This window comes from Pogoniulus pusillus, chromosome 12 (assembly GCF_015220805.1).
Source record: "Pogoniulus pusillus isolate bPogPus1 chromosome 12, bPogPus1.pri, whole genome shotgun sequence".
NCBI classification, from domain to species: Eukaryota; Metazoa; Chordata; class Aves; order Piciformes; family Lybiidae; genus Pogoniulus; species Pogoniulus pusillus.
Window position 1 is genome coordinate 9,804,627 of NC_087275.1, and position 23,106 is coordinate 9,827,732.

General features: G+C 43.0%; 1 protein-coding gene across 4 annotated transcripts in view; it reads right to left on the reverse strand.

The window, feature by feature from the left end:
* Positions 1-23,106, reverse strand: part of SAMSN1 (SAM domain, SH3 domain and nuclear localization signals 1) — a 108,123-nt gene that overhangs the window by 5,250 nt on the left and 79,767 nt on the right. For 2 of the 4 annotated variants that reach the window (XM_064152312.1, XM_064152314.1), the window contains 6 exons: positions 20,663-20,734; positions 19,944-20,099; positions 14,623-14,743; positions 13,080-13,231; positions 10,277-10,483; positions 9,118-9,268 (listed from right to left, as the gene is read on the reverse strand). In XM_064152312.1, coding sequence (XP_064008382.1) covers positions 9,118-9,268; positions 10,277-10,483; positions 13,080-13,231; positions 14,623-14,743; positions 19,944-20,099; positions 20,663-20,734 — 859 coding nt within the window. Of the gene's footprint in view, positions 1-5,626; positions 5,702-9,117; positions 9,269-10,276; positions 10,484-13,079; positions 13,232-14,622; positions 14,744-19,943; positions 20,100-20,662; positions 20,735-22,723; positions 22,794-23,106 lie in introns of those variants that run through there. The other 2 variants (XM_064152315.1, XM_064152313.1) reach the window with 2 other exon arrangements.

Below are 23,106 nucleotides of genomic sequence, written 5' to 3' on the forward strand. Positions count from 1 at the left end.
TAAAATGAGTTTAAAATCCTGATTAGGAAAGCACTTTAAGCGTAGGTTTAAGGCAATTCAGCTCAAGAGTGTACAGAGGTCACGCTGACTGCTGTGTGGTTATGGCAGTTTAAACCAGATGAGTGACAGGAGGCTTGGATTTTATCCTGGAAAAAAGAAGGTCACAGAACAGCAAGCCATACTTCTTGAGTGTGTCCTCTGAGAGCTTGCCTTCATGGGTTTTGCCCTGAAGAAGAACTGGTCTATAACCACAACGCATTAGGCCGAGTCACTCGCGTGCCTTCCTGGAAGTGACATGCTGAGCAGCACCATGCAACAGCTAAACAGAACAAAGTGTGTCTTCGAGGCTGATGTTAGACCTCCTAAGTACATTATAAAGACTACATATCCACCTGTAGTGCCTGCATGAGTTAGACTACCTAAGTGTTAAAGTGAAATGAAACTCACACATCACCAAACTCAGACAGGATCATTCTGAAGCAGTAAATGGTGATACTTCTTGAAGATGAAACAGAGAAGCCTCGAGTGGTTATGTACTCACACGCAGTATTTTCAGGACTCACAGGAGTAATTCTATTGAGGGCATTTACAGACTTGCAACTAAAAAATTGCCCTCACTGAAGTCAGTGGCATAGCTTTTCTGGGAAGGGTACCGAACTGATGTGAGAGGAGAGTCTCTAGTAAAATCACAGATGAAAACCTTTGTTCTTTAAAATCTGGAAGCAAACATGTGCCTGAAAAACAGGTGAATGCTAATACTCATGCAAAGATTAAGTTACTTGAGGAATTTGGAAATATTATGTCCAGGTCAATGAGCTGCACCACAGTACAGAAGGGAAGTTTGAGCACTGTGTGACCTTGACATGATACTGTGTAATCCCATGCTCTTACAGGGACTGCAGACTGTAAAATGGTACCCTTGATGCTACATTTTAATGTAAGAAATACAACTAAGAACTGAAAGTCATGTCCTCAGCTATCTACTATCTTGCTGTCAAGGTACAATAAATAAGGAACAAACCTTATCTGGTACTGGCAGTGGAATTTAGAGTATGAGCTGGCACTTAAATATGAAAAGTAAGCTAAGGAAGTGAATCTGGGGAGATAAGCATAAAATATTATCCTCCCCAAATTGCACATATGCACTTTTAATTTTTCCATAAAATAAACTGTATGCACATATCCAGTGAAGCCAAATTTTTCTTTCACTCAGAATAGCTCCAGACTACTGCAACTCACTGAATTTTGCGAATGGACCTTTTGACTTAACATCACCCAATGGAGAAGAGAATCAAGGCTACTTTGCACACATGAAAACAAGTGTCCTGGGATGCAGTTAAACAAAAAAAGAGAGAGAAAAGTTCCAAACTTCTTTTATTACTTTCTTCATTAACCATCCAGCAACTGCTTCACTTTAAAAATAGCATCTTACAAAAGCACATCCATCCATCTCCTGTCTAGAAGTCATCTAGGAGTAGAATGGAAAGCTATTAAGAAATACTGGGAGCTGGGGTTGTTTAGCCTGGAGAAGAGGAGGCTCAGGGGTGACCTTATTGCTGTCTACAACTACCTGAAGGGTGGTTGTGGCCAGGAGGAGGTTGCTCTCTTCTCTCAGGTGGCCAGCTCCAGAACAAGGGGACACAGCCTCAGGCTGCGCCAGGGGAAATTTCGGCTCGAGGTGAGGAGAAAGTTCTTCACTGAGAGAGTCATTGGGCACTGGAATGGGCTGCCTGGGGAGGTGGTGGAGTCGTCGTCCCTGGGGCAGTTCAAGGCAAGGTTGGATGTGGCACTTGGTGCCATGGTCTAGCCTTGGGCACTGTGGTAAAGGGTTGGACTTGATGATCTGTGAGGTCTCTTCCAACCTTGGTGATACTGTGATACTGTGATACTTTATGAACAAGAGCTCCCTGGCCATGAATTCATGAAAACCAATCATTTTGTCTCAAATATATAGGTCTGATAAACTTACAGAAAATCTAAAAAGATATCTAGGAAGGAGGGGAAGGTCATGAGAAATTACAAGACCCTGCAGTTCTAGGAGAGTCTTGCTAAATGAAGTTCTTGAAGGTGGCGAGGTTGGGATAGACTCCCAGGAGAGATCAAAAGAAGATAGTGCAGTACCAGGAAGAAAAATGTGTTTAGAAAAACACTATGTGGTAGCTTTTGCTAAATAAAACTTACTTTTTAATTCCCAGTATAAGATGGGTAAGGTTTTTCTTTTCAAATTCATAGAATCATAGAACAGAATCATAGCCAGGGTTGAAAGGGACCACAAGGATCATCTAGTTCCAATCTCCTGCCATGGCAGGGACACCCTACCTTAGATCAGGCTGGCCAGATCCTCATCCAGCCTGGCCTTAAACACCTCCAGGGATGTGGCCTCAACCACCTCCCTGGGCAACCCATTCCAGGCTCTCACCACTCTCATGCTGAACAACTTCCTTCTCACGTCCAGTCTGAATCTACCCATCTGCAGCTTCAGTCCATTCCCCCTAGTGCTGTCACTCCCTGGTAGCCTAAGAAGTCCCTTCCCAGCTCTTTTGTAGGCCTCCTTCAGATACTGGAAGGCCACAAGAAGGTCACCTGGGAGCCTCCTCTTCTCCAGACTGAACAGCCCCAACTCTTTCAGTCTGTCCTCACAGGAGAGGTGCTCCAACCCTCTGATCATCCTCATGGCTCTTCTCTGGACATCCTCTAGCATGTTCACATCCCTCTTGTAATTTGGGCTCCAGAACCAGATGCAGTACTCCAGGTGTGGTCTCACCAGAACCGAGTAGAGGGGGAGAATCATATCCCTCAATCTGCAGGCCACACTTCTGATGCAGCCCAGGCTCTGGTTGGCTTTCTGGGCTGCAAGTGCACACTGCTGGCTCATGTTGAGCTTCTCATCCACCAGCACCCCCAAGTCCCTCTCTTCAGGGTTGCTCTCTAGCCAGTCACTGCCCAGCCTGGATTAGTGCTTGGGATTGCCTCAACCCAGATGCAGGACCTTGCACTTGGTCTTGTTGAACCTCATGATGTTGACTTGTGTTCCACCTCTCCAGCCTGTCCAGGTCCCTCTGTATGGCATCCCTTCCCTCCGCTCTGTCTGCTGCACCACACAGCTTGATGTTGTCAGCAAACTTGCTGAGGGTACACTCAATGTCTCTGTCCATGGCACCAACAAAGATGTTGAACAAGACTGGTCCCAGGCCTGATCCCTGAGGGACTCCACTTGTCACTGGCCTCCACTTGGACATGGAGCCATTGACAGCCACTCTTTGGGTGCGGCCATCAAGCCAGTTCTTTATGCATCTAGTGGTCCACCCATCAACCCCATGTTTCACCAGCTTGGAGACCAGGATGTGGTGTGGGACATTGTCAGAGGCCTTGATCAGGTCCAGGTAAATGACATCAGCTGCTCACCCCTCATCTATTAATGTTGCGATCTGTTCATAGAAGGCTACCAGGTTCATTCAAGTCAAATCAAATGTGAGATGAAAAAATTATCACTGCCAGAAGATCCTACATTTTTGGCAGGTTTTAGAAGCATAGAAACTCCTGCTGCAGGTCTTTTGGTTAGAAAACTCAATAACTTAATATTCTGTGACATGAATTATACAGTCACAAGTGTGTGGAATGAAGAAATGAGTGCAACACAATATATGTCAAGAAAAAGCAAGAAAAGTAAAAGAAATAAAAACCTCTGTAAAGGCATAGAGACATTTCATGATATCAGATATCACATTAAAGATATAATAAATCTTAGTTTACTATATTTTGAGTAGAATTTAGGAAGATGAGGCTGTGTTCTAGCATGCTTGGCTGTTCTAAATAATAGCAGTCACAAAATCTCAGAAATCCTTTAATTTCAACTCTGGACCATACTTAAGACTCCGTCCATTAATCAAACACTTACTTCATGAAAGCACAAATATAATGCAAAGACATGGAATTCTTCCAAGCTCTGTAAGACAAATGGGCTTAGAACAGTAAGATATTGTTGGTATATTTTTTTTTCACCCAGCTGATAAAAAGAGTGAACTTTTACCTGGAAAAATGCTGAACTTATATCTAGAGTAGTTTTGGCCAGTAAAACCAGATTACTTTGTAGCTGTGGGTAATTATGCTGCTCACTTCTAAGCAATGCAGAAAATCAATTTTAATTAAAAAATCATTTATGCTGGACTGAGTTGTGCCCATTTAGGAAAAAAACAAAATATTGACCTATGAAAGTTCAGTTCAGACGCAGAATTCACTTTCACAGCAGCACCCCCGTCCCTTCAACACAATTTTCCAATTGGATTGACAGAAGGACAAAGAGGTCAAATGATTCAGGCGAAGTCAGACTCATGCTGAGCTTATCCCCAAGATCATCATGAGTCCTCATCTTTCATTGTAACAACTTAACAGATAGCTTCTATCAATTTTGGTCTTTAGTATCATCCTTTTTAGAACAGTTGTTAAATTCTGTTCTGCCTCTACCAGACACATGGCAAATGCTATGAACCTTTGGCAACCAGACAAGGCAAGGATTTGATTCAGTTCTGATCCAAGACAGTGTCCCAAATCCAGAAAGTATATATGCACGGCTTAACTTAAAACATATATATATAAATAAGAATGTACACAGACACTGTCTGGGAGTGTAGGGATGGGGTCAGGAAGGCCAAGTGGGAGCTTGACTTGGTGAGGAATGCAAAGAACAACCAGAAGGGCTTCTACAGGTGTGTCAGCCAGAAAAGGAAAGCCAAATGAAGTCTATCCCCTCAATGAGAAAGATTGATAAGCTGGTAACAGCAGTAAAGGAGAAGGCTGACATACTCAACCACCTTTGTCTCAGTCTTCACTGTCATCACCGCTTCTTACACTTTGTGAGTTGATGGACTACAACTTTGGGACCAGGTCCTTTTCACTGTAGGAGATCAGGTTTGTGACCACCCAAGAAACCTGAATATGTGTAACTTTACAGGACCTGATAAGATGCATCTGCTCTGAAGGCAATTGGGTGGTTGACAAGCCACTCTTGATGATATTTGGAAAGTCATGGCAGTCAATAGAAGTCCCTGATGATTGAAAAGGGAAAACATCAGACACATTTTTTAAAGGGTAGAAAGGAGGATCTCAGGAACTACTGACCTCTCAGCCTCACCTCTATGCCTGGGAAGATTATGGAAAAGATCCTCCTTAGAGCTGTAGTAAGGCACATGGACAACAGGGAGATGTTTTGAGACAGCCAACATGGCTCCATCAAGGGCAAGCCATACCTGACCAACCTCATGGTCTTCTATGATGGAGTGACTACATCAATGGACAAGAGAAGAGGTACGGTTGTTGTCTGTCTGGATTTCTGTAGAACTCAGTCCCCTACAACATCCTTCTCTCCAAATTGGAGAGATATGGATTTGATGGATGGCAGATAAGGAATTGGTTGGATGGTCACATCCAGAGGGTAATGGTCAAAAATTCAATATCCAGATGGAGACTGGTGACAAGTGGGGTTCCTCAGGGATCTGTACTGGAACCAGTGCTGTTCAGCATCTTCATCAATGATGTAGAGAGTGGGATCGAGTGCACCCTCACCAAGTTTGCAGATGACTTCAAGCTGAGTAGTGCAGTTGACAAGCCAGAGAGATGGGATGCCATCCAGAAGGACCCAGGCAAGCTGGAGAAGTAGGTCCACGTGAACCTCATGAGGTTCAACAAAGCGAGGTTCAAAGTCCTACACACAGGTCAGAGCAATTCTCAGTATCAGTACAGGCTAGGAGATGTGCACTCACAGCCCAGAAGGCAAATCACACCCTAGACTGCACAAAAGAAGTGTGGCCAGTAGGTCTGGGGAAGTAATTCTGCTGCCTCACCACACTTAGCAGAACCTGGAGTACTGTTTTAGGTTCTGGAGCTCTCAGCAGAAGAAATATATGAACCTGTTCAAGCAGGTATAAAGAAGGACCATAAAAATGATGATAGATCTAGAGAACTCTCTCCAGGATGGGAGAGTTGGGGTTGTTCTGTCAGCAGAATAGATGACTCCAGGGAGAGCTGATTTGCAACCTTTCAGTACTTAAAGGGAGCCTATAATTTTTATAGGGGGACAGGTGTTCTTATCAGGGCCTGCTATGGCAGGACAAGGGGCAACAGTTTTAAACTAAAAAGAGGGTAGATCTAATGTAGATACATGGAAGAACAATAAGAATGGCAGAAACTCTCTATGGGTGATTGCCCAGAAAGGTAGTAATTCCTCATCCCTGAAAACATTCAAGGTCAAGTTGGATGGGGCTCTGAACAACTTGATCTATCTGAAGATGTCCCTGCTCACTGCAAGGGGATTGGGCTAGATGAACTTTCAAGGTCACTTCTAACTCAAACCATTCTGTGACTCTGTGAATGCTTATAGCTGGCACGGTATATAAAGATGTCTTGGTTCTGTTAGCATTCATAAATTCTGGCAATATTGTTTTATTTAATTTGAACACTAGAAAGATTGGCTATACCTATCTAAAGTGAATGGGAAACAAATATCCATTTAATCTCTTGTTGTGAGACTACAGTGTCATCTGATTTTGAAGCATGGGCCACTTTGTAAGATTTAATGTTATTATTTCCAGAAGCATTACAGGAATTTAAACTATTAGACTACCAAACAGATAACATCAGGGATATTGTTTTGCCTGGAGAAGTGAGTTAATCCCATGCTGCCAGTTAGGAAGAACCTTGTTTGGATAATTAAGGTAAATGTATTAATTTTCAATGCATGGGACATGTAAGGACATTGCTAGGTTTGGTCCTTGCACAGGTGTATGTAGAATATTAAGTGTTAAGACACCTTCAAAAGAAGAAAAAGAAAGATATAATCTTCTAAAAAGGTTATAGGTCTAAGGCTGCTTTTTCTTACACAAGGGATATAAATATAAACCTTATTCTCACTACTCCAGCACAGTCTCACATTCACATGGTCTGTTAAAAACCATTATGGTTTGGTTTGGTTTTTCACACTGATGCAGTACTGCAGAAATATAATCTAGTAGTTTTCTTTCTTTTTCTTTCTTCTTTTGGGTGTTAAATATGTTTTTAAAAGGCTACACACAAATAGGCTAGTTGCCTAGAAGTGCACACAAATATATGTATAATAAGTTTAAGAGCAGACAAGAGAAACAAGTACATTTTCAGATAATTTCCAGCTGGATCCCTACAACTTAATTATAGGAAAATGTTGACCCTGTTTTCCCCTGGATTCACTCTTTCAATCGCTATTTTTACATAGACAGTCCTTCAAGTGTCCTTTTCCAGACTCTCACAAAGTTACAGCCAACAAAGAATTATTGAACCTGGTAGGCAAGAAAACCCTTTTAGTGCCTCTCCGGTGTGGTTGCAAGAAAGTTAGCTTGCCCTGGAAGCTGACGAAGAATAGGAAAGGCCACATGTACAAAAGCCCAAATCTAAAGTAACCAAAACAAATCAGCAAAGACACAAAGATGGAGATTAGAGAGCATCTGCAAGGAAAGCTTAATGGATGAGGTAGCCTAAGATGTGCTTAGAGGACCAGAGAGTTTTGTGTACTGAAGAACATGGTGTATATATGATTTGCCATTGGAATGGGCTGCCCAGGGTGGTGGTAGAGTTGCCGTCCCTGGAGACATTCAAGAAAAGACTGGATGAGGCACTTAGTGCCATGGTCTAGTTCATTGGACAGGGCTGGGTGATAGGTTGGACTGGATGATCTTGGTGGTCTCTTCCAACCTGGTTGATTCTATGATTCAATGATTCTATATGTCTGCATGCAGATATGTGCATATATATCTATGTATATGAGTGAGAACTGGAAAGCTACTTGCCTACTGTGGAGATGAAAAGTGGACATTTAACAAGAATTAATACTGAAATATCCCTGGAGGATATTGCTTTTCCAGCTCTCCTTTTCTTTCTTTCAAATGCTTCTCTATTGCAAGTGCACATTTGATGGAATGACTGCTCATCATAGGGGTGAGTGTTCACATATATCCATGAAGAGGCAAATGCCTCCTGTTTTGGATGACTGTCCAAGTAAGTAGCCACTTAGTTGTAATTTCTAGGAATTTGATATAAATTATTCAAAATGAGAAGTCAGGCTGGATATATCATTAAAATATCATGAAAACAGTATTTTCTGTTCAGTGCCTTAGCCTTCTGATTCCCAGTGAAAGGAAGGGGTCAAGAAAACATAACAGTTGTCAATATGCATAAATATACACACATCACATGATCAGCTTTCAGAAGCTCACTGGAAACTGAAGTCAGATTAATTTGGGGAAAAAGATAGAAACCAGTTATTTGTGTGTGTGTGTGTGTGTGTGTGTATTGATCATAGAATCAACCAGGTTGGAAGAGACCTCTAAGATCATCCAGGCCAACCTAGCACCCAGCCCTATCCAATCAACTAGACCATGGCACTAAGTGCCTCATCCAGGCTTTTCTTCAACACCTCCAGGGATGGTGCCTCCACCACCTCCCTGGGCAGCCCATTCCAATGCCAATCACTCTCTCTGTGGAGAACTTCCTCCTAACACCCAGCCTATACCTCCCCCGACATTTTTTTCCCCCTCCCAAAGTTTCCATCAGAATAAACTCATTTGGATAACGATTTAAGTATGAAGTGAAGGAAGTGGAAAATGTATTCTTCTGCAGAATGCTGTTTAAAAAAATGTTATGGAGTTGGACTAGATGACCTTTGGAGGTCTCTTCCAACCCAAACCATTCTATGATTCTATTTGAAATAAGCTCTATTTTAGTTAAGATACTAGTGCACAATTTAGGAGGTTGTATTTTCCTCTCCTGCACAGATCTTGTGACTTTTGGGAAGTCACTTAAGCTCTCTGGGGTTTGGGTCCTCAGAGGCAAATGAGGCTGCTCTAGTGTAAGACAGTAAAATGAGAAATTTTAAATCATTCATGTGTTAGCATATCTAGACAGATAATCAAAGACATATCTGGAGGAGATACAGACTTTGCTGCCTGCAACAAATAAGAAAACCACCTGCCTCCATGTCTCATACCTAAAAGAAAAATCATTTAACAGATCAATGTGAGAATCACTATTTCTTTAAATGTGTGTTATCAGTTAAAACTTGCACATGACTCTTAACACAGCTTAAACACTTACTGTCATAGTCGTGCAAATTTTCAATTGCTGATAAAAGTCTTGCCCTGTCTTCTGGATTTGAAATATTTAATTCAATCAGATGGCTCTCCCGTAGATCCTTTAAGTCCTCTAAAGTTTCATAGCCATTTAGCAAGAGGGTTGAGGCATATTCCTACAAAAATAAACAAGCAATCCTGTCATGTAAGCAAGCATTATGTTTAGTAGAGGAATAGGCACAGTATCTCTTACTTTTTTTTTGTGAGGTTGAAATAGGTTTCGTTCTCTAGTCTGACAGACCCGCCTTTGGCATAAAACCAAAGCTGAAAAGGACACAGCCGGAGATGTTAGAGGGTCCTCCTGGCCATCTTGGCATTTGTGCCTGGGTTGTCTAACAGAGTCTGGCAGAAAATTGGACCAGGACAGAGCTCTGACAGAAATGATTTAATCTGCCGACTGTCTGACCTTTTGATGGGTCACCCCATGAGTACCTCTCATGCTGGGTCTAGAAGGACTTCTGAGATACGGTGTGCTCTGCCTTTGCACAGAAGGAGCCTATTAATATACATAAGGGTGAGAAGCTGAGGGGTCCCTCAGATGTGCTATGTCACACATTGTCCCTCTTTAGCTGTATGTCCATGCAGTACAAAACTCTGAGCATACTCCAGGGAAAGGAATGTTTACATCAGCACCAAAGCAATAACCATTATTAAAAATTCTACCTGTAAATCATGACCTAATTAGACTTTGACACTCAGCTGAGAACCAGAGTTGCACAGAGGGAAAGAGTCACAATGGCATAGCACAAGAAGACTGTTGCTCCCTAAATTAGAAAGCCAGAATCTAGATGTTGGCACTGAAGTCAGACTGCAGTCCTGTCCCTGTGGTGAACAGTCACCTACCTCCTGTGCTTAGGCACATAATTGCAGTCAACTTACAGGGACTTGACAAGTCACCACTGTGTGTCTTTGCGTGGAGTCTCTTAACTGAAACAAGTAACAGGGTAAAAAGCAGTACTATGAGCCACTTGCATCAGATAAAAAGGCAGACATGATGCTGCTCTACTTTGCTGACACCAGAACTGCTGCAACTCGCCTTTCTGCTTTTGCTTGTAAATGACATCCAAACCCAAGTGCACAGGAGTGAAATGTTTCAAATACAGCTGGGAAACGCGCTGGCTGACCTGCAGGTGGACACAATCCAGGAGCTCTTGCAGCGTTTTAGGCTTGGCCCTTTTGCTTCCTCTGCGCGGCTTTATCTTTCTGGGTGCAGCTTCCTCTTCCAAGATAATATCCACATAAATGAACTTGAAGTTTCCTACTTTGTTGTTCAGCATGCCTGTCCATATGCCCATAGGGGTTTTGCAGATGATATCAATAATGTCTCCTTTCTAGAGCAATGAAAAAAAGCACACCACTGCTTACACATCTTATTTGTTACAGGTAGCTTTTCCTGTGTGGACCAAAGTCAGAACAGAATCTTAACTAGTCAGTGCAAAGGAACATTTGAAAAATACCTAGAATTATCTCCTTCCTTTTATAAACATCCAGTCAAAATAATTACAGAAAATTGAGTTAGTCCTTATCTCCACATCTCTGAGAAAGCTAAGTGACCATAAGCATCATCTCATAACCATTTTTGTGCTCTGCTGTGTCCCCAAAAATGGATCAGGTTGCAGTAGCAATCAACGTTTTGCCATGGATAGCAGCCATAGCTTTGGCAAAAAAGCAAGGGAACACTGTGAGATTATTTTCCAAACATGTGCCAAAGCATTTACACAATAATCTTATTATCCAGTATCTCAAAGGTCTTAAAAAACTCATAGCTGAGCTATGTGAACAGTGGACTCTTACCCATTTTACAGTAAGAAAGCAATGGCTACACTTCTCAAAGGCAGTAAAGAATATTTAACTCTTAATATCTTCCTGTCTGCCCTTCCTAAAGGACTGACACATTTTCCCACCATTATTAACACAATCAATTGAGAAAATAGTGGAAGATGCCTTAGAAGACAGATGTAAAGGCTTCAGCTAGCCACACTTGTGCATTCACTCACAAACCTAAGTGCAAAAGAAAGTGACAGCAAGCTACTTCAGGAGGGATTTTTGGTAAAGAAGTTCACAGGCACGCTGTCTGAACCAAGGTCTCAGGTCAGCAAAACAGTCACTCTGAGTGATTCTCATAGTGAAAAACCTCCCTTGCAAGTCATACCCACTACACAGCTTGCTCCCAGATCTATCTCAGCACTGAGTCCTCTCTTCTGGGCAGGTACCACAGAATGTGCAAAAATGCTGTGTCTTTTATCCAGCAAAACAAAACGTACCGAGTTTTTCTGGCATGCTGTTACAGACTTAAAAATCAAACTAATTTTGTTAAAGTATCTTTTAACAACTTCAAGGCTTTCAAATAATTTCTGGTCTGGTCAAGAAATTGCAAGTGAAACTGTCACCCTATTTTCATACTGAAGTGTGAAATTCGCTGTGTTTCAGTGCCTTGGTTCTGTAAGAACACAGAGCTCAGAGGTGTAAGCACATTTGAAATGGAAACTAAACAGACATTTATTTAAAGCTCTGTAAGTATACATATTATTCTACATGCTTATGAAGGCTCAGGAACTTCATTTGTGAATGTAGCTCAGAAGCAGGCAGTGGCTCTAAACCAAGATGCAGGTGTGGTTTGTATTCAGATTCATGAATACTGAAATTTTGTGAGGTGAATTTAGAGGATTTCCATCCTATTAGTTTATTATTCTAAACTAGACCACCTTGATGACTGAAAAATAAATCTGTGTGAGCCAGCAGACATTTGCTGGTTTGTGACTGGTTAAACTGCTTTGAAACAAATACCCTAAGTGTGGGTGGAAGTGGAGGGCAAGGGCAGTGGTGAAGATTTCAAGTGCTAGCAGAGCACTGGCTGTAATACAGATCAGAGAGGAGGAGTGGGAGCTTCTATTGAGAGATACGGATGAGGATTATGACAAAAATAAGAGGCTGTGAAGAGCAAAAGATGCTGGCATGTGAATATAACCTAGATACAAAGGTGTTTACAAAGAGGGAAAAGAAAGTCTGGATTACAGATGCAAGTAGTCTGGAAGATAATGATACTGGAGGTATCTGTGCATAGCAGGAAAAGAAAAGGCCTGGGCTTTTTCAGTAATATTAAATTAGATCTGTGTCTGCTTCACTCACTTTCTCACTCACACATCCTGGTCACCCCTGGCATGCTGTTAGGGTCAGAGGAAATTCATAATTCAAAGGTATGCTTGAAGAAAAGCTTAATGGAAATAACCAAGTTTTCATTAAAGACAATGTGTGCCACTGAGCTATCCCAGTGGTGACTGAAAAAGCTGAGGACCTCATTGCTGTCTACAACTATCTGAAGGGAGGCTGTAGCCAGGTGGGGGACGGTCTCATCTGCCAGGCAACCAGCAACAGAACAAGGGGACACAGTCTCAAGTCGTGCTGGAGGAGGTATAGGCTGGATGTTCTTGCCAGAGAGTGATTTGCCATTGGAATGGGCTGCCCAGGGAGGTGGTGGAGTCACCGTCCCTGGAGGTGTTCAAGAAAAGACTGGATGAGGCACTTAGTGCCATGGTCTAGTTGACTGGATAGCGCTGGGTACTAGGTTGGACTGGATGATCTTGAGGCCTCTTCCAACCTGGTTGATTCTATGATTCTATGATCCCATGAGACTCAAGTTTTTCTTACTCCACATGTAGTATGTGAGAAGCAACATGTATTTTGCCTGAGGAAATCTGTAGTATCCCAATACATACTGCAGTGGGATACTTACCTGGACTCTATGCCTTAAAAAGTCTTTAGCAGCAGTTGGCTTTGAAGCACTGTTTGAACTCCTCAAAGAAGGACTGCAAAACCAGATTGTGTTACATGTGCATAACCTTTGAAAATACACTAGAAAACATATTCTTCCCATTAAAAAAATGTCCTCCTGGCATTCTTACTGGAAAATCCTGGTAGTTGTCTTACCTTGATTTTAAGAGAATCAGTGTCATATGGACTTGGTGTGAAGTCAGTGTGAACTTTAGCTCGACCGCAGAAGGGCCCACTGTAAGGGACTTCATCATCAAACCGGAGGCTGTCCCTGTTGCTCATTCCATCTGAGCAGCTGGTTACCCCACCTTAAAGAGAGCCAAGTTGAAAAAGCTCTTACACCAAATGTCCAGACGTGCAATTCTGCACAGCAGCCGAGAGGAAAGTGTTCAAAAGCATATATTTAGAGCAAGAGTATACTCTGTGTGGTTTTGACACATTCCAGGAAAAATACATTCAATAAAAAACTTATTGCAAGACACCAGGGGAAAAAAAAAAAAGTAGGATATATTTCATTAACATTTTCCCTACAATAATCTTTTCTGGTGATGATACTAATAGGCTAAAATTTTTACTTACAGATTTTTTGAAACATTACCCCCACAGATTAATAAAAGGTACTTTAAAAGTGCAGTTCAGGGAATTAATTCTGCTGAACTTCTGCTGTTTATTCAGAGAAATGAAAACAAGTACTGTAGAAGTAATTTTATTTCATTACAGAGCTAGCTGAAACATCAAAGAAACCTGCATTGCAGAGGGGAATTTTAATCTTATCAACATTTCTGCCTGTCATTTTATCCAAGTTGAGCAATAAAATATCAGCAGAGTAATTCAAGCAAATTTGAGCAAGCTCTGCAATATCCCATCCAAATATGTTTTTAGATAAGAGCAGCAGTGTGTTGGAAGTAAGCTCCCATATACAATTTTCACAAATCACATCATAGAAAATGATCATAAAAATGGTTTTGTTTGAGGTGATTGCTTAAGTGCAGAGCTCCATCTCAGGGCTAGATTAACTACTAAGAGCAAATGGTCTGGACTGCAGCTTGAGTCCCTGCTTAGGGCTCACACAGTGCCTGCAGTGATAGCACAACAATGCCTGCTGCCTACCAAATGTCCATAGCAGGGCAACAAATAGAGGTGGAAACTACTTCTCACCAGAAATTCATCTGTCCTCAGATTGAGAGTACCCTGTTGAGGGAGGGTTTTCAGTGAGTTTGTGAAGAAGCAGACTGTATCTCTCTGCATCATGATTTGAAGCTGTCAGGTCAGGCCCCATTACCCATCATCTCAGAGATAGTCTCACTTTGCCTCACATCTGCAGGGTGAAGGACTTGCAGCCACCACCACAAAAAAAGGATGCTCTTGTGGCTGTGCCCAGTGACTGCAGCTCCATGGATATCAACACCACAGTAGTGATAATCCCCCACCCCAAATTTATGGCCTATATGGCAGAAACATCCCTTGTAATTCATGTTATTTACATTTTTTTTTTACACCAATTAGTACTTCCACTCTTTAAAACAGTTATCTTATTTCTGGAAAGAGCTGTATCTGCCCTAGCTGCAGATTTAATCAGATTGCATTTCTGTTTGCCAGACCCAAAAGTTCACTCCTATCACGTTTTGGTAATTCAGACTGAAACAATAACCATGTTGATCCAGTGACTGAGTAAGAAGTAGAGATATCTTGTACTTACTAGATGAGCTTTGGCCACTGTTGAGACTATAGAGACTTTCCATAGAGTCACTAGCTTTTAGAGAGACCTTCTCAGTGTGTATTCCACCACCAGGATCACTGTCATCTTTTTCTTCTTCATTCTGTAATGCAAAAATTAGATGTTAGCCACCAAGAGATGTATTTAGACAAACATATTTTTCTTCTTTAAAAGTCATCATTGGTGATGAAGTCATTACATTTTATAAGGAACCACTCTGTGAGAGAAAGCACTTCAGAAGTTGATGCTTGGTACTAAAGATGCTTAGCACCATCCTTAGTGTCTTAGGATCTTGGAGAAATCCCCTGTTTCCACTCTGCCCCACTCACTTCATACCATTCTCGCTCCAGCAGCTAAACTGGTTCTCCATCTCAGAAGACTCCTATATGTCAGAGCAATAAGACTTGCAACAGAAGATTCACAGGTAGCCAGACTAGATGTATGTTCTGATTGCCCCACAAGAGGAAATAAAATGGAAAAAAAAAAAAAAAGGGGAAAAAAAAAAGAGGAAAAAAAAGCTGGGGAGGGACTTTTTAGGCTATCAGGTAGTGACAGGACTAGGGGGAATGGAACAAAGCTGGAGGTGGGTAGGTTCAGACTGGACGTTAAGAGGAAGTTCTTCAGCATGGGAGTGGTGAGAGCCTGGAATGGGTTGCCCAGGGAGGTGGTTGAGGCCCTGTCCCTGGAGTTGTTTAAGGTCAGACTGGATGAGGCTGTGGGCAGCCTGATCTAGGGTAGGGTGTCCCTGCCCATGGCAGGGGGGTTGGAACTAAATAATCCTTGTCCTTTCCAACTGTGACTGATTCTAATTCTGAAAGCACATGATGAAGTTCTTAGCTGATGTAGTTGTGTTTTGCACTGAACTTCTGAACGTTATGGGCACTTGATGGGAGGCTGACACCCAAGGCAGAGCCTTCTGGAGACAGCTTGCACACTTGGATGTTATTGGTGTGTTCTAGCCCCATGCTCACCACATTGCTCAAACTTTGGCCTCAAAACCCAGTTCATTTCAGAATTAACAGCTGCGTGTTTCTTTCACAAAATCTAATGGTGTATGAAATTGGCCTCTTGAGTTTATAACACTAAATCACACCTCAGGAATTACAGCCTATTCAAAGCAATAAGATCCGTATTTCAATCACAGAGAAGTTAGGGATTAGGTAATAACAACTGAATGAAATAATTATGAGTTTTCAAAGGAAGGAATCTACTTCTGTGGAGACTTTCAGGATCACAGGACCACAGGATGAGGATGTTAGGGGTTGGAAGGGACCCAAGGAGTCCTGCCAGAACAGGACAATACTATCTAACACAGATCACAGAGGAACACATGCAGACAGGCCTTGAAAGTCTCCAGAGAAGGACACTCCACAACCTCTCTGTGGAACCTCTTTTGCTGGAATTTACTCTCATTGCTCCTTGTCACAGGGAGCAAGTGAGCAGAGGCTGTCCCCCCATTCCTGGCCAGCCTTCAGATACTTATAAATATTTATCAAAACCCCTCTAAGCCTTCTTTTCTCCAGACTAAAAGCCCCAGGTCCCTCAGCCTCTCCTTATAAGCCATGCCCTCCAGTTCCCTAATCATCCTCGTAGCCCTCTGCTTGGACTCTCTCCATCAGATCCCCATCCCTCTTAAACTGGGGAGCCCAAAACTGAACACAGTATTCAAGATGAGGTCTCAGCAGGTCAGAGTAGAGGGGGAGGAGAACCTCCCTTGATCTGCTGGATGCACTCCTCCCAATACACCCCAGGATCCCATTGGCCTTCTTGGCCACAAGGGCACATTGCTGTGCCATGGGTAACTTGTTATCCATCAGGACCCCCAGGTCCCTCTCCACAGGACTGCTTTCCAGCAGATCACCTCCCAGCCTGTACTGGTGCACTTTATTATCCCTCCTCAGATGCAGGACTCTGCACTTGTCCTTGTTGAACTTCATCTGGTTCCTCTGTGCCCAGCTCTCCAGTCTGCCCAGGTGTCTCTGGATGGCCACACAGCCTTCAGCTGTATCAGCCAAGCCTCCCAGCTTGGTGTCGTCAGCAAACTTGCTGAGCAGACACTCTGTGCCCTCATCAATGTCATTGATGAAGATGTTGAACAGGACTGGCCCCAGCACTGATCCCTAGGGGACACCACTAGTCACAGCTCTCCAGCTGAACCTGGCACCATTGATCACCACCCTCTGAACTCTATCTTGCAACCAGTTCCTAACCAACCTCACTGTCTGCTCTTCCATCCCACACTTCCTCATCTTGCTCACTACAATGTCATGGGAGATGGTGTCAGAGGCCTTGCTAAGGTCAAGGTAGACTACATCCACTGGTTTCCCTGAATCTACCCATTCAGTTATGGCATCATAAAATGCTATCAGGTTAGTTAAGCATGACTTCCCCTTAGTAAATCCATGCTGACTACTCCTGATAACCTTCTTTTCTTCCAAGCACCTTGAGATGCCCTCCAGCAGGAGCCACTCCATCGTTTAGCCAGGGATGGAGGTGATTCTGACTGGTCTGTAGTTCCCTGGAACCTCTTTCTTGCCCTTTTTGAAGACTGGAGTGACACTGACTCTCCTCCAGTTCTCAGACACCTCTTCTGTCTGCCACAATTTGGCAAAGATGATGGAGAGTGGCAGAGTGATAACCTCAGCCAGTTCTCTCAGCACCCTTGGGTGCATCTCATCAGGGCCCATGGACTTGTTAATGTTTAATTTGTGTAACTGATCCCTAACCCAGTCTGCACTGACCATTGCGGAGCATTCCCTCCTCCAGGCTTCCTCTCCTTCATCCAGGGTCTGGAGTACGTAGGGGAGTTCAGCCTTAGGTGTAAAGACTGCAGCAAAGAAGGCATTCAGTGGCTCTGCCTTCTCTGCATCCTCAGTGATCAAGGCTGTCTCCTCGTCTGGATGTGTTCCTCTGTGATCTGTGTTAGATAGTATTGTCCTGCTGTGGCAAGGGTGTTGGACTAGATGATCTCCTTGGGTCCCTTCCAACCCCTACCATCCTGTGACCCTGTGAATTTCTTCGGCAGAGTGCATCACTCTCACATCAATGTGTGCTACTGTGCTGTACTTGGGACTTCATGGTATGTTTGGGGAAATATTAATGAATCATTTGGCTGATGAAGTCAAGAAAAGGTGGCAGTGCATGTATGAAGCTGAGACTCTGTGGCGAATAGTCCCAAAGGGCACAAAATGGGCTTGAGCATGTCCTGCCTTGTCCAGACATACTCACCTGCGTGTCTGCATTGCAGCCAGAGGCAGGAGAACAGGACAAAGCAGCCCAGGCGCCCGAGTCCGGTTCAATCCGGTCACCTGAGGGGGGCTTCGCGAGGCTCACGCGCCTGTGGCGTGCAAGGTGCAGGCGCCCCCATGTTTGGAGGAGAACAGCCTGTGGGGTCTGCCTTTTGTGGCTCTGTTTGGGTGATTGCCAGAGGCGATTGAGTGATTGTGTGGCCAGTGAGACCATTAGCCTCGGCCATTGCCCTATGAAAGGGGTGAACAGGTGCACAAGGAGCTGCCTGCTCCTTCGCTCCTCGCTCACCTGCCGGCCGCGCGCCTGCCGCCTCAGCCGCCTCAAACCGCCTCAGCCGCCTCAGCCGGCAGCTGATTCCACTTTGCAGCTCACGTGGAATTCGCCACAGGACTTCTGCTGAACATTTTCCTGCCTATGTTTTGGGCCACAGACGTTGGGACTGGTGAGTATTTTTAATTCTTTATTCAGGTTGCTAAAGAAATTTAACTAACCTCACAAGCGGTGAGTTAAGCTGCCAGGCTCTATCCAAGACATTTCTAAACCCTTTCAAATTTCCATTGTATAGAGACACTCTGTAAAACAGTTCTACTAACTGCAGCCAAGAACTTGTGTGGAGAGTTGCAAATAAGTTTGGGGGAATTATTTAGTGTATATTAATAAATTATTTAATAACTTTTGAATCGGGCTCGTTGCATTTCACCCCAGACTCAAATTTCAACTAGCCCCTTTCGTAACAGACTTACACTGGTATGTATAAGGCACAGAACTGAAATGAAAGACCGTATTGGTTTTCAACAAGGACGGTGCTTGTTATATCAGTCAGCAGCATAACCCATGGATTAATCAGTAGGCTGGTATTGATTGTCATCATCTCCTTCAGGAGTGAAGATTATGCTACATGTGTGTCCAGTCAGATAATTCATTGAATTTCTGTCATGTGAATCTCTGTCCTAAGTGTGCAAAAGGTAAAGGTTGAAAGTCTGCATTTTGGTTTATTTCACATATGTATCATAGATTACAGTCTCCGGAGTTTCAGTAAAAAGTGTAAACTAATGAATTAGGAATCCTGTTCTCTCACCCCCTAAAACTATCTGAAGCTGTGAAACACTCTTTACTACTTGGAAGTGTCTCATTTATTTTCCCTACGTGTGTGAGATAGGGTGCAGGCTAGGTAGATTTTTTTTTTAGGGTGATTAAATGCGGCAAGTCCTTTTTCCTAATGTTTTATATTAGTTTGTTCGAATTTGGAACTCACTGACACAACAGGTATTGAGGAAACAGGGTTTGTAATGTGTGAAACACGATAAGGTAAAAACCAGGCAATGCATATGACTTGTCACACTCTAGGATGCTGAGTGTCCTCTTCTAAATGGACTTCACAAATAACTTTTGCATTGAAAGATCATTTTTTTCTAATTAGGTGTTTTGTACAGGTTGAATATCAGACTGCTAATAGGGTTTATACAATATTCCCTTATGTCCATGTTCACGGGATCACAGGACGTTAGGGGTTGAAAGGGAACCAAGGAGATCATCGAGTCCAACCCCCCTGCCAGAGCAGGACAATACTATCTAACACAGATCACAGGGCGAAACATCCAGACAGGCATTGAAAATCTCCGGAGAAGGAAACCCCACAACCTCTCTAGGAAGCCTGTTCCAGTGCTCTGTGACTCTTAGAGTAAAGCAGTTCCCCCTTGTGTTGAGCTGGAACCTCTTTTTAGGAGGTTAGGAGGTTTTTTTGGTGATGTTTATATAAATGCTCCTTGATTCCAAAGCAAAATTCAACGGTGTAAAACTTAACAATCTAAAACCCCTGTGTCTATCTTGGGTTCTCCCTTAATGCCTTAGTTGTGTATGTGTGTCTGTGTTTGGGTAAGCTAACATGCACGTGAAAGAAAGGGCACATACTAAAAGCTGTTCTAAGTCAGTAATGTTACATCGCCTCTATGGATTGTCTTAACTGATGACAGCTGAAACATGGACAGCAAAATGCACATAATTTTACTCCACATATATTCTCATCAAGCACAAGATTCTTAAGGTGTATTTACCATCTCCTCAGAGAGTGCTTTGATGTACTTTTTACCCATCTTTTTCTTCATGGTAAGGGAAATGGCTCTCATCTTCTTACCCAAACTTCCTCCATTATTTGCTGCTTTAGTTTGCATTGCATCTCCAATGTCACTTACAGTCTCCAACTCAGATATCTAATTCAAAATCAAAAAGAGGAAGCAACAAGTCACTGTGAAAAACAAATTCAGTGTAATAGGAATTACAGAAAATATTAAGGACAGGATAATTAAATTCAGTTATAGCTTTTTTTCCTGGAGGCTTGTGTACCTAAACAGGTTTGTAGCAAATCACTGTACTTGCAAATGACATAAAGAAAATGTCTTTTTATGCCAGAAATATTGTTTTACTTATATTACCCTTAATTCAAACAGGAATTGAGAGGATTTATACAGGTTATTTAAAAGAAAAGAGAAATATCTGTGTGTTGCACACATGTGCCCATGACTTTGGATCTGCACCAACCTGATCTGTACTATTGTCTTTGTGAAAAATTGTTTCTAATCTTCCTATCAAAGAACCAAAGCTTAGGTGTGATTTTCTTGCTCATCTTGGCAAAAGCTCAACCACCTAGGCAAATCCAGGTACACAAGCAAAGGTCTTACCAGCATAAAATTTACACAAGAGATTTTTGATGGTTTTTTGCATAACTGTCATGGGAAAGCAAACTCGAGAAAGCAAAAGTTTGTGTTGTACAGACCTCAGCTGAATCATCTGCCTTTGATATTGAGTGATGTCTGAAACGGTCAAAGCTTCCAAAGCTGCTCGTGCGCTGTTAAAAAACAACAGAAGACAAACCTTGATTCACTGATAGTGTTTTGCCTGTACTCAATGATGGTCAGGCCACACCTTGAGTACTGTGTCCAGTTCTGGGCTCCTTCATTCAAGACAGATGTTGAAATACTGAAATGTGACAAAAAGCTGGTGAAAGGCCTGAAACACAGCCCTGTGAGGAGAGGCTGAGGGAGCTGGAGGTGTTTAGCTGGAGAAGAGGAGGCTCAGGGGTGATTTCACTGCTGTCTACAACTATCTGAAGGGAGGCTGTAGCCAGGTGGGGGTTGGTCTCTTCTCAGGGGCAACCAGCAACAGAACAAGAAGACACAAGCTCAAGTTGTGCTGGGGGAGGTCTAGGCTGGATGCTAGGAGGAAGTCGTTGGCAGAGAGAGTGATTGGCATTGGAATGGGCTGCCCAGGGAGGTGGTGAAGTCGCCATCCCTGGAGGTGTTGAAGAAAAGCCTGGATGAGGCACTTAGTGCCACGATCTAGTTGACTGGCTAAGGCTGGGTGCTAGGTTGGTCTGGATGATCTTGGAGGTCTCTTCCAACCTGGTTGATTCTATGAAATACAACTGTCAAGTCACCTATTTGTGTTAAAAATCCCTCCTACATCAGTGGACCATGAACTGCTGCATCCAGTTAGAAACAAACTAGGAGATGTCTATAGGGAAAAAAAATGGTGACTGCACAGCCAGAAGCAGAAAAAAATAATAAGAGAAGTAATACTGACTCAAATACTAACTAGATCATGGTATGAGTGGGCTCTTTTACATCAGTTTCACACTAATTGTAGACAGATATCTAGGAGTTACTTCTAGATAAGCTTTCTGTCTGTGAGCTCAGGGAAAAAAAGCATTTCCATAAGTAGTACACTAGTTACAGCATTGGCTATGGTTGTGTCACCTGTGAAAATCCACGCAGTTTACTTTCTCAACTGGGAAGACTGTGTATGGTTCTTCAGCAATAGGACTCAGCAAGGACCACTGAGAATACCTGATTGCCTGTTGAGGGAGCAGGCCACAGAATATCGAGGCAGGACCTGTCTTCTTCTTCCCAGTCCTCTAGTTAAAAGTTCTGTTTTAAGCATATATGGATCTTTCCTTGCACCACAGCATATAAGAATGGCTGCATCACCTCAGCTGTGTGAAGGGATTGCTTTTACTTCCTTCTAGTTTTCACCCTTTCTGTGTGCAAATAATTGACATGGTATGCAGAGATATGGCACAGCAGATTTTTGCATTAGAGGTCACACAGAACTGCCTGCCAAACATGCCCAGGCAAAACTGTTTGACACTGCGCTGCCCACAGTGTCAAACTGCATATAACAGACATCGACAAAGAGTCAGAAGTCCCTTTAAGTGTGGCCCTAACAATAGCAAGAACTTGGACGTTTATCAATTCTACAGTGTATTTAAAAGCTTGTTTTATATCTTTACCAATACGCAAAGCTAAATGAAGAATTAATCCTCTTTTAAAAGTTCTTTTCTCTGCCACACTACATGGATGTCTTTTAATGCAGCATCAGATTTGTTGAAGCAGGGTTTACTACTGTGTATTTCTCAGTATTCAAAATCCCCTCTGAAGGCAAAAAACACATTAAGTGATTTCAGACTGTGAGTTCATTGCTCCATTTCTTCTCCTCAAGGCATATCATCTACCTTTTCATCTCCCCCCAGGTTTCTAACAGGCCCATCTTGCCATCTTCATATGGCATCTCCAGCTGCCTCCATTTGAGAATGCCACAAGTCTCAAAGGGACCTGCATGCTCCTGGCCTTGCCCTACTGTTACAGCTTTCCAGTCTTCTCTACCAGGTAAGAATTTTCGCGGGCTAGTCTCAGAGGCAACTGAAGTAGGCTTTCTTTGGGTCAACAAAGGAGAAGGAGAAAAGGAGTGGTTTAATACACTGTCCCATTGTCTGCCTTTGCGTGGTGGTCATGTTTAATGCTGGTATGAACCTGCTTCCAGAGAAGCTAAGGAGAAATACCTCCATAAGGGTAAGAGGAGCAGAACTGCCCAAACACTGAGCTCTGCAGGGTACACCACCTGTGCTGCATTTGTTCTCCAGCTCCTTACCCAGGTGGTATGGCAAGCAACACTGAGCCAAGTCCTAAGTAACAATTTCAATTGCTGGCAAGTTTCTAAGTGGCAGTGTGGCACACCTGTTCTGCCTACAACTACCAAGCTGCTGTTTCCTGCTCTGTCTCCTCATGCACTCTTTTCTTGTTAGCCGTTAGTCCTCTGAGGGACTTAGCACCAACAGTGTCAGGCTCCTGATGCTGCACAAGGTGCCAAGGTGGCATTCAGGCTTCACAACTGTGATGTCAAGGAAGGAGTTCATCAAAATGATACTAGCTAAATGGAGCACAC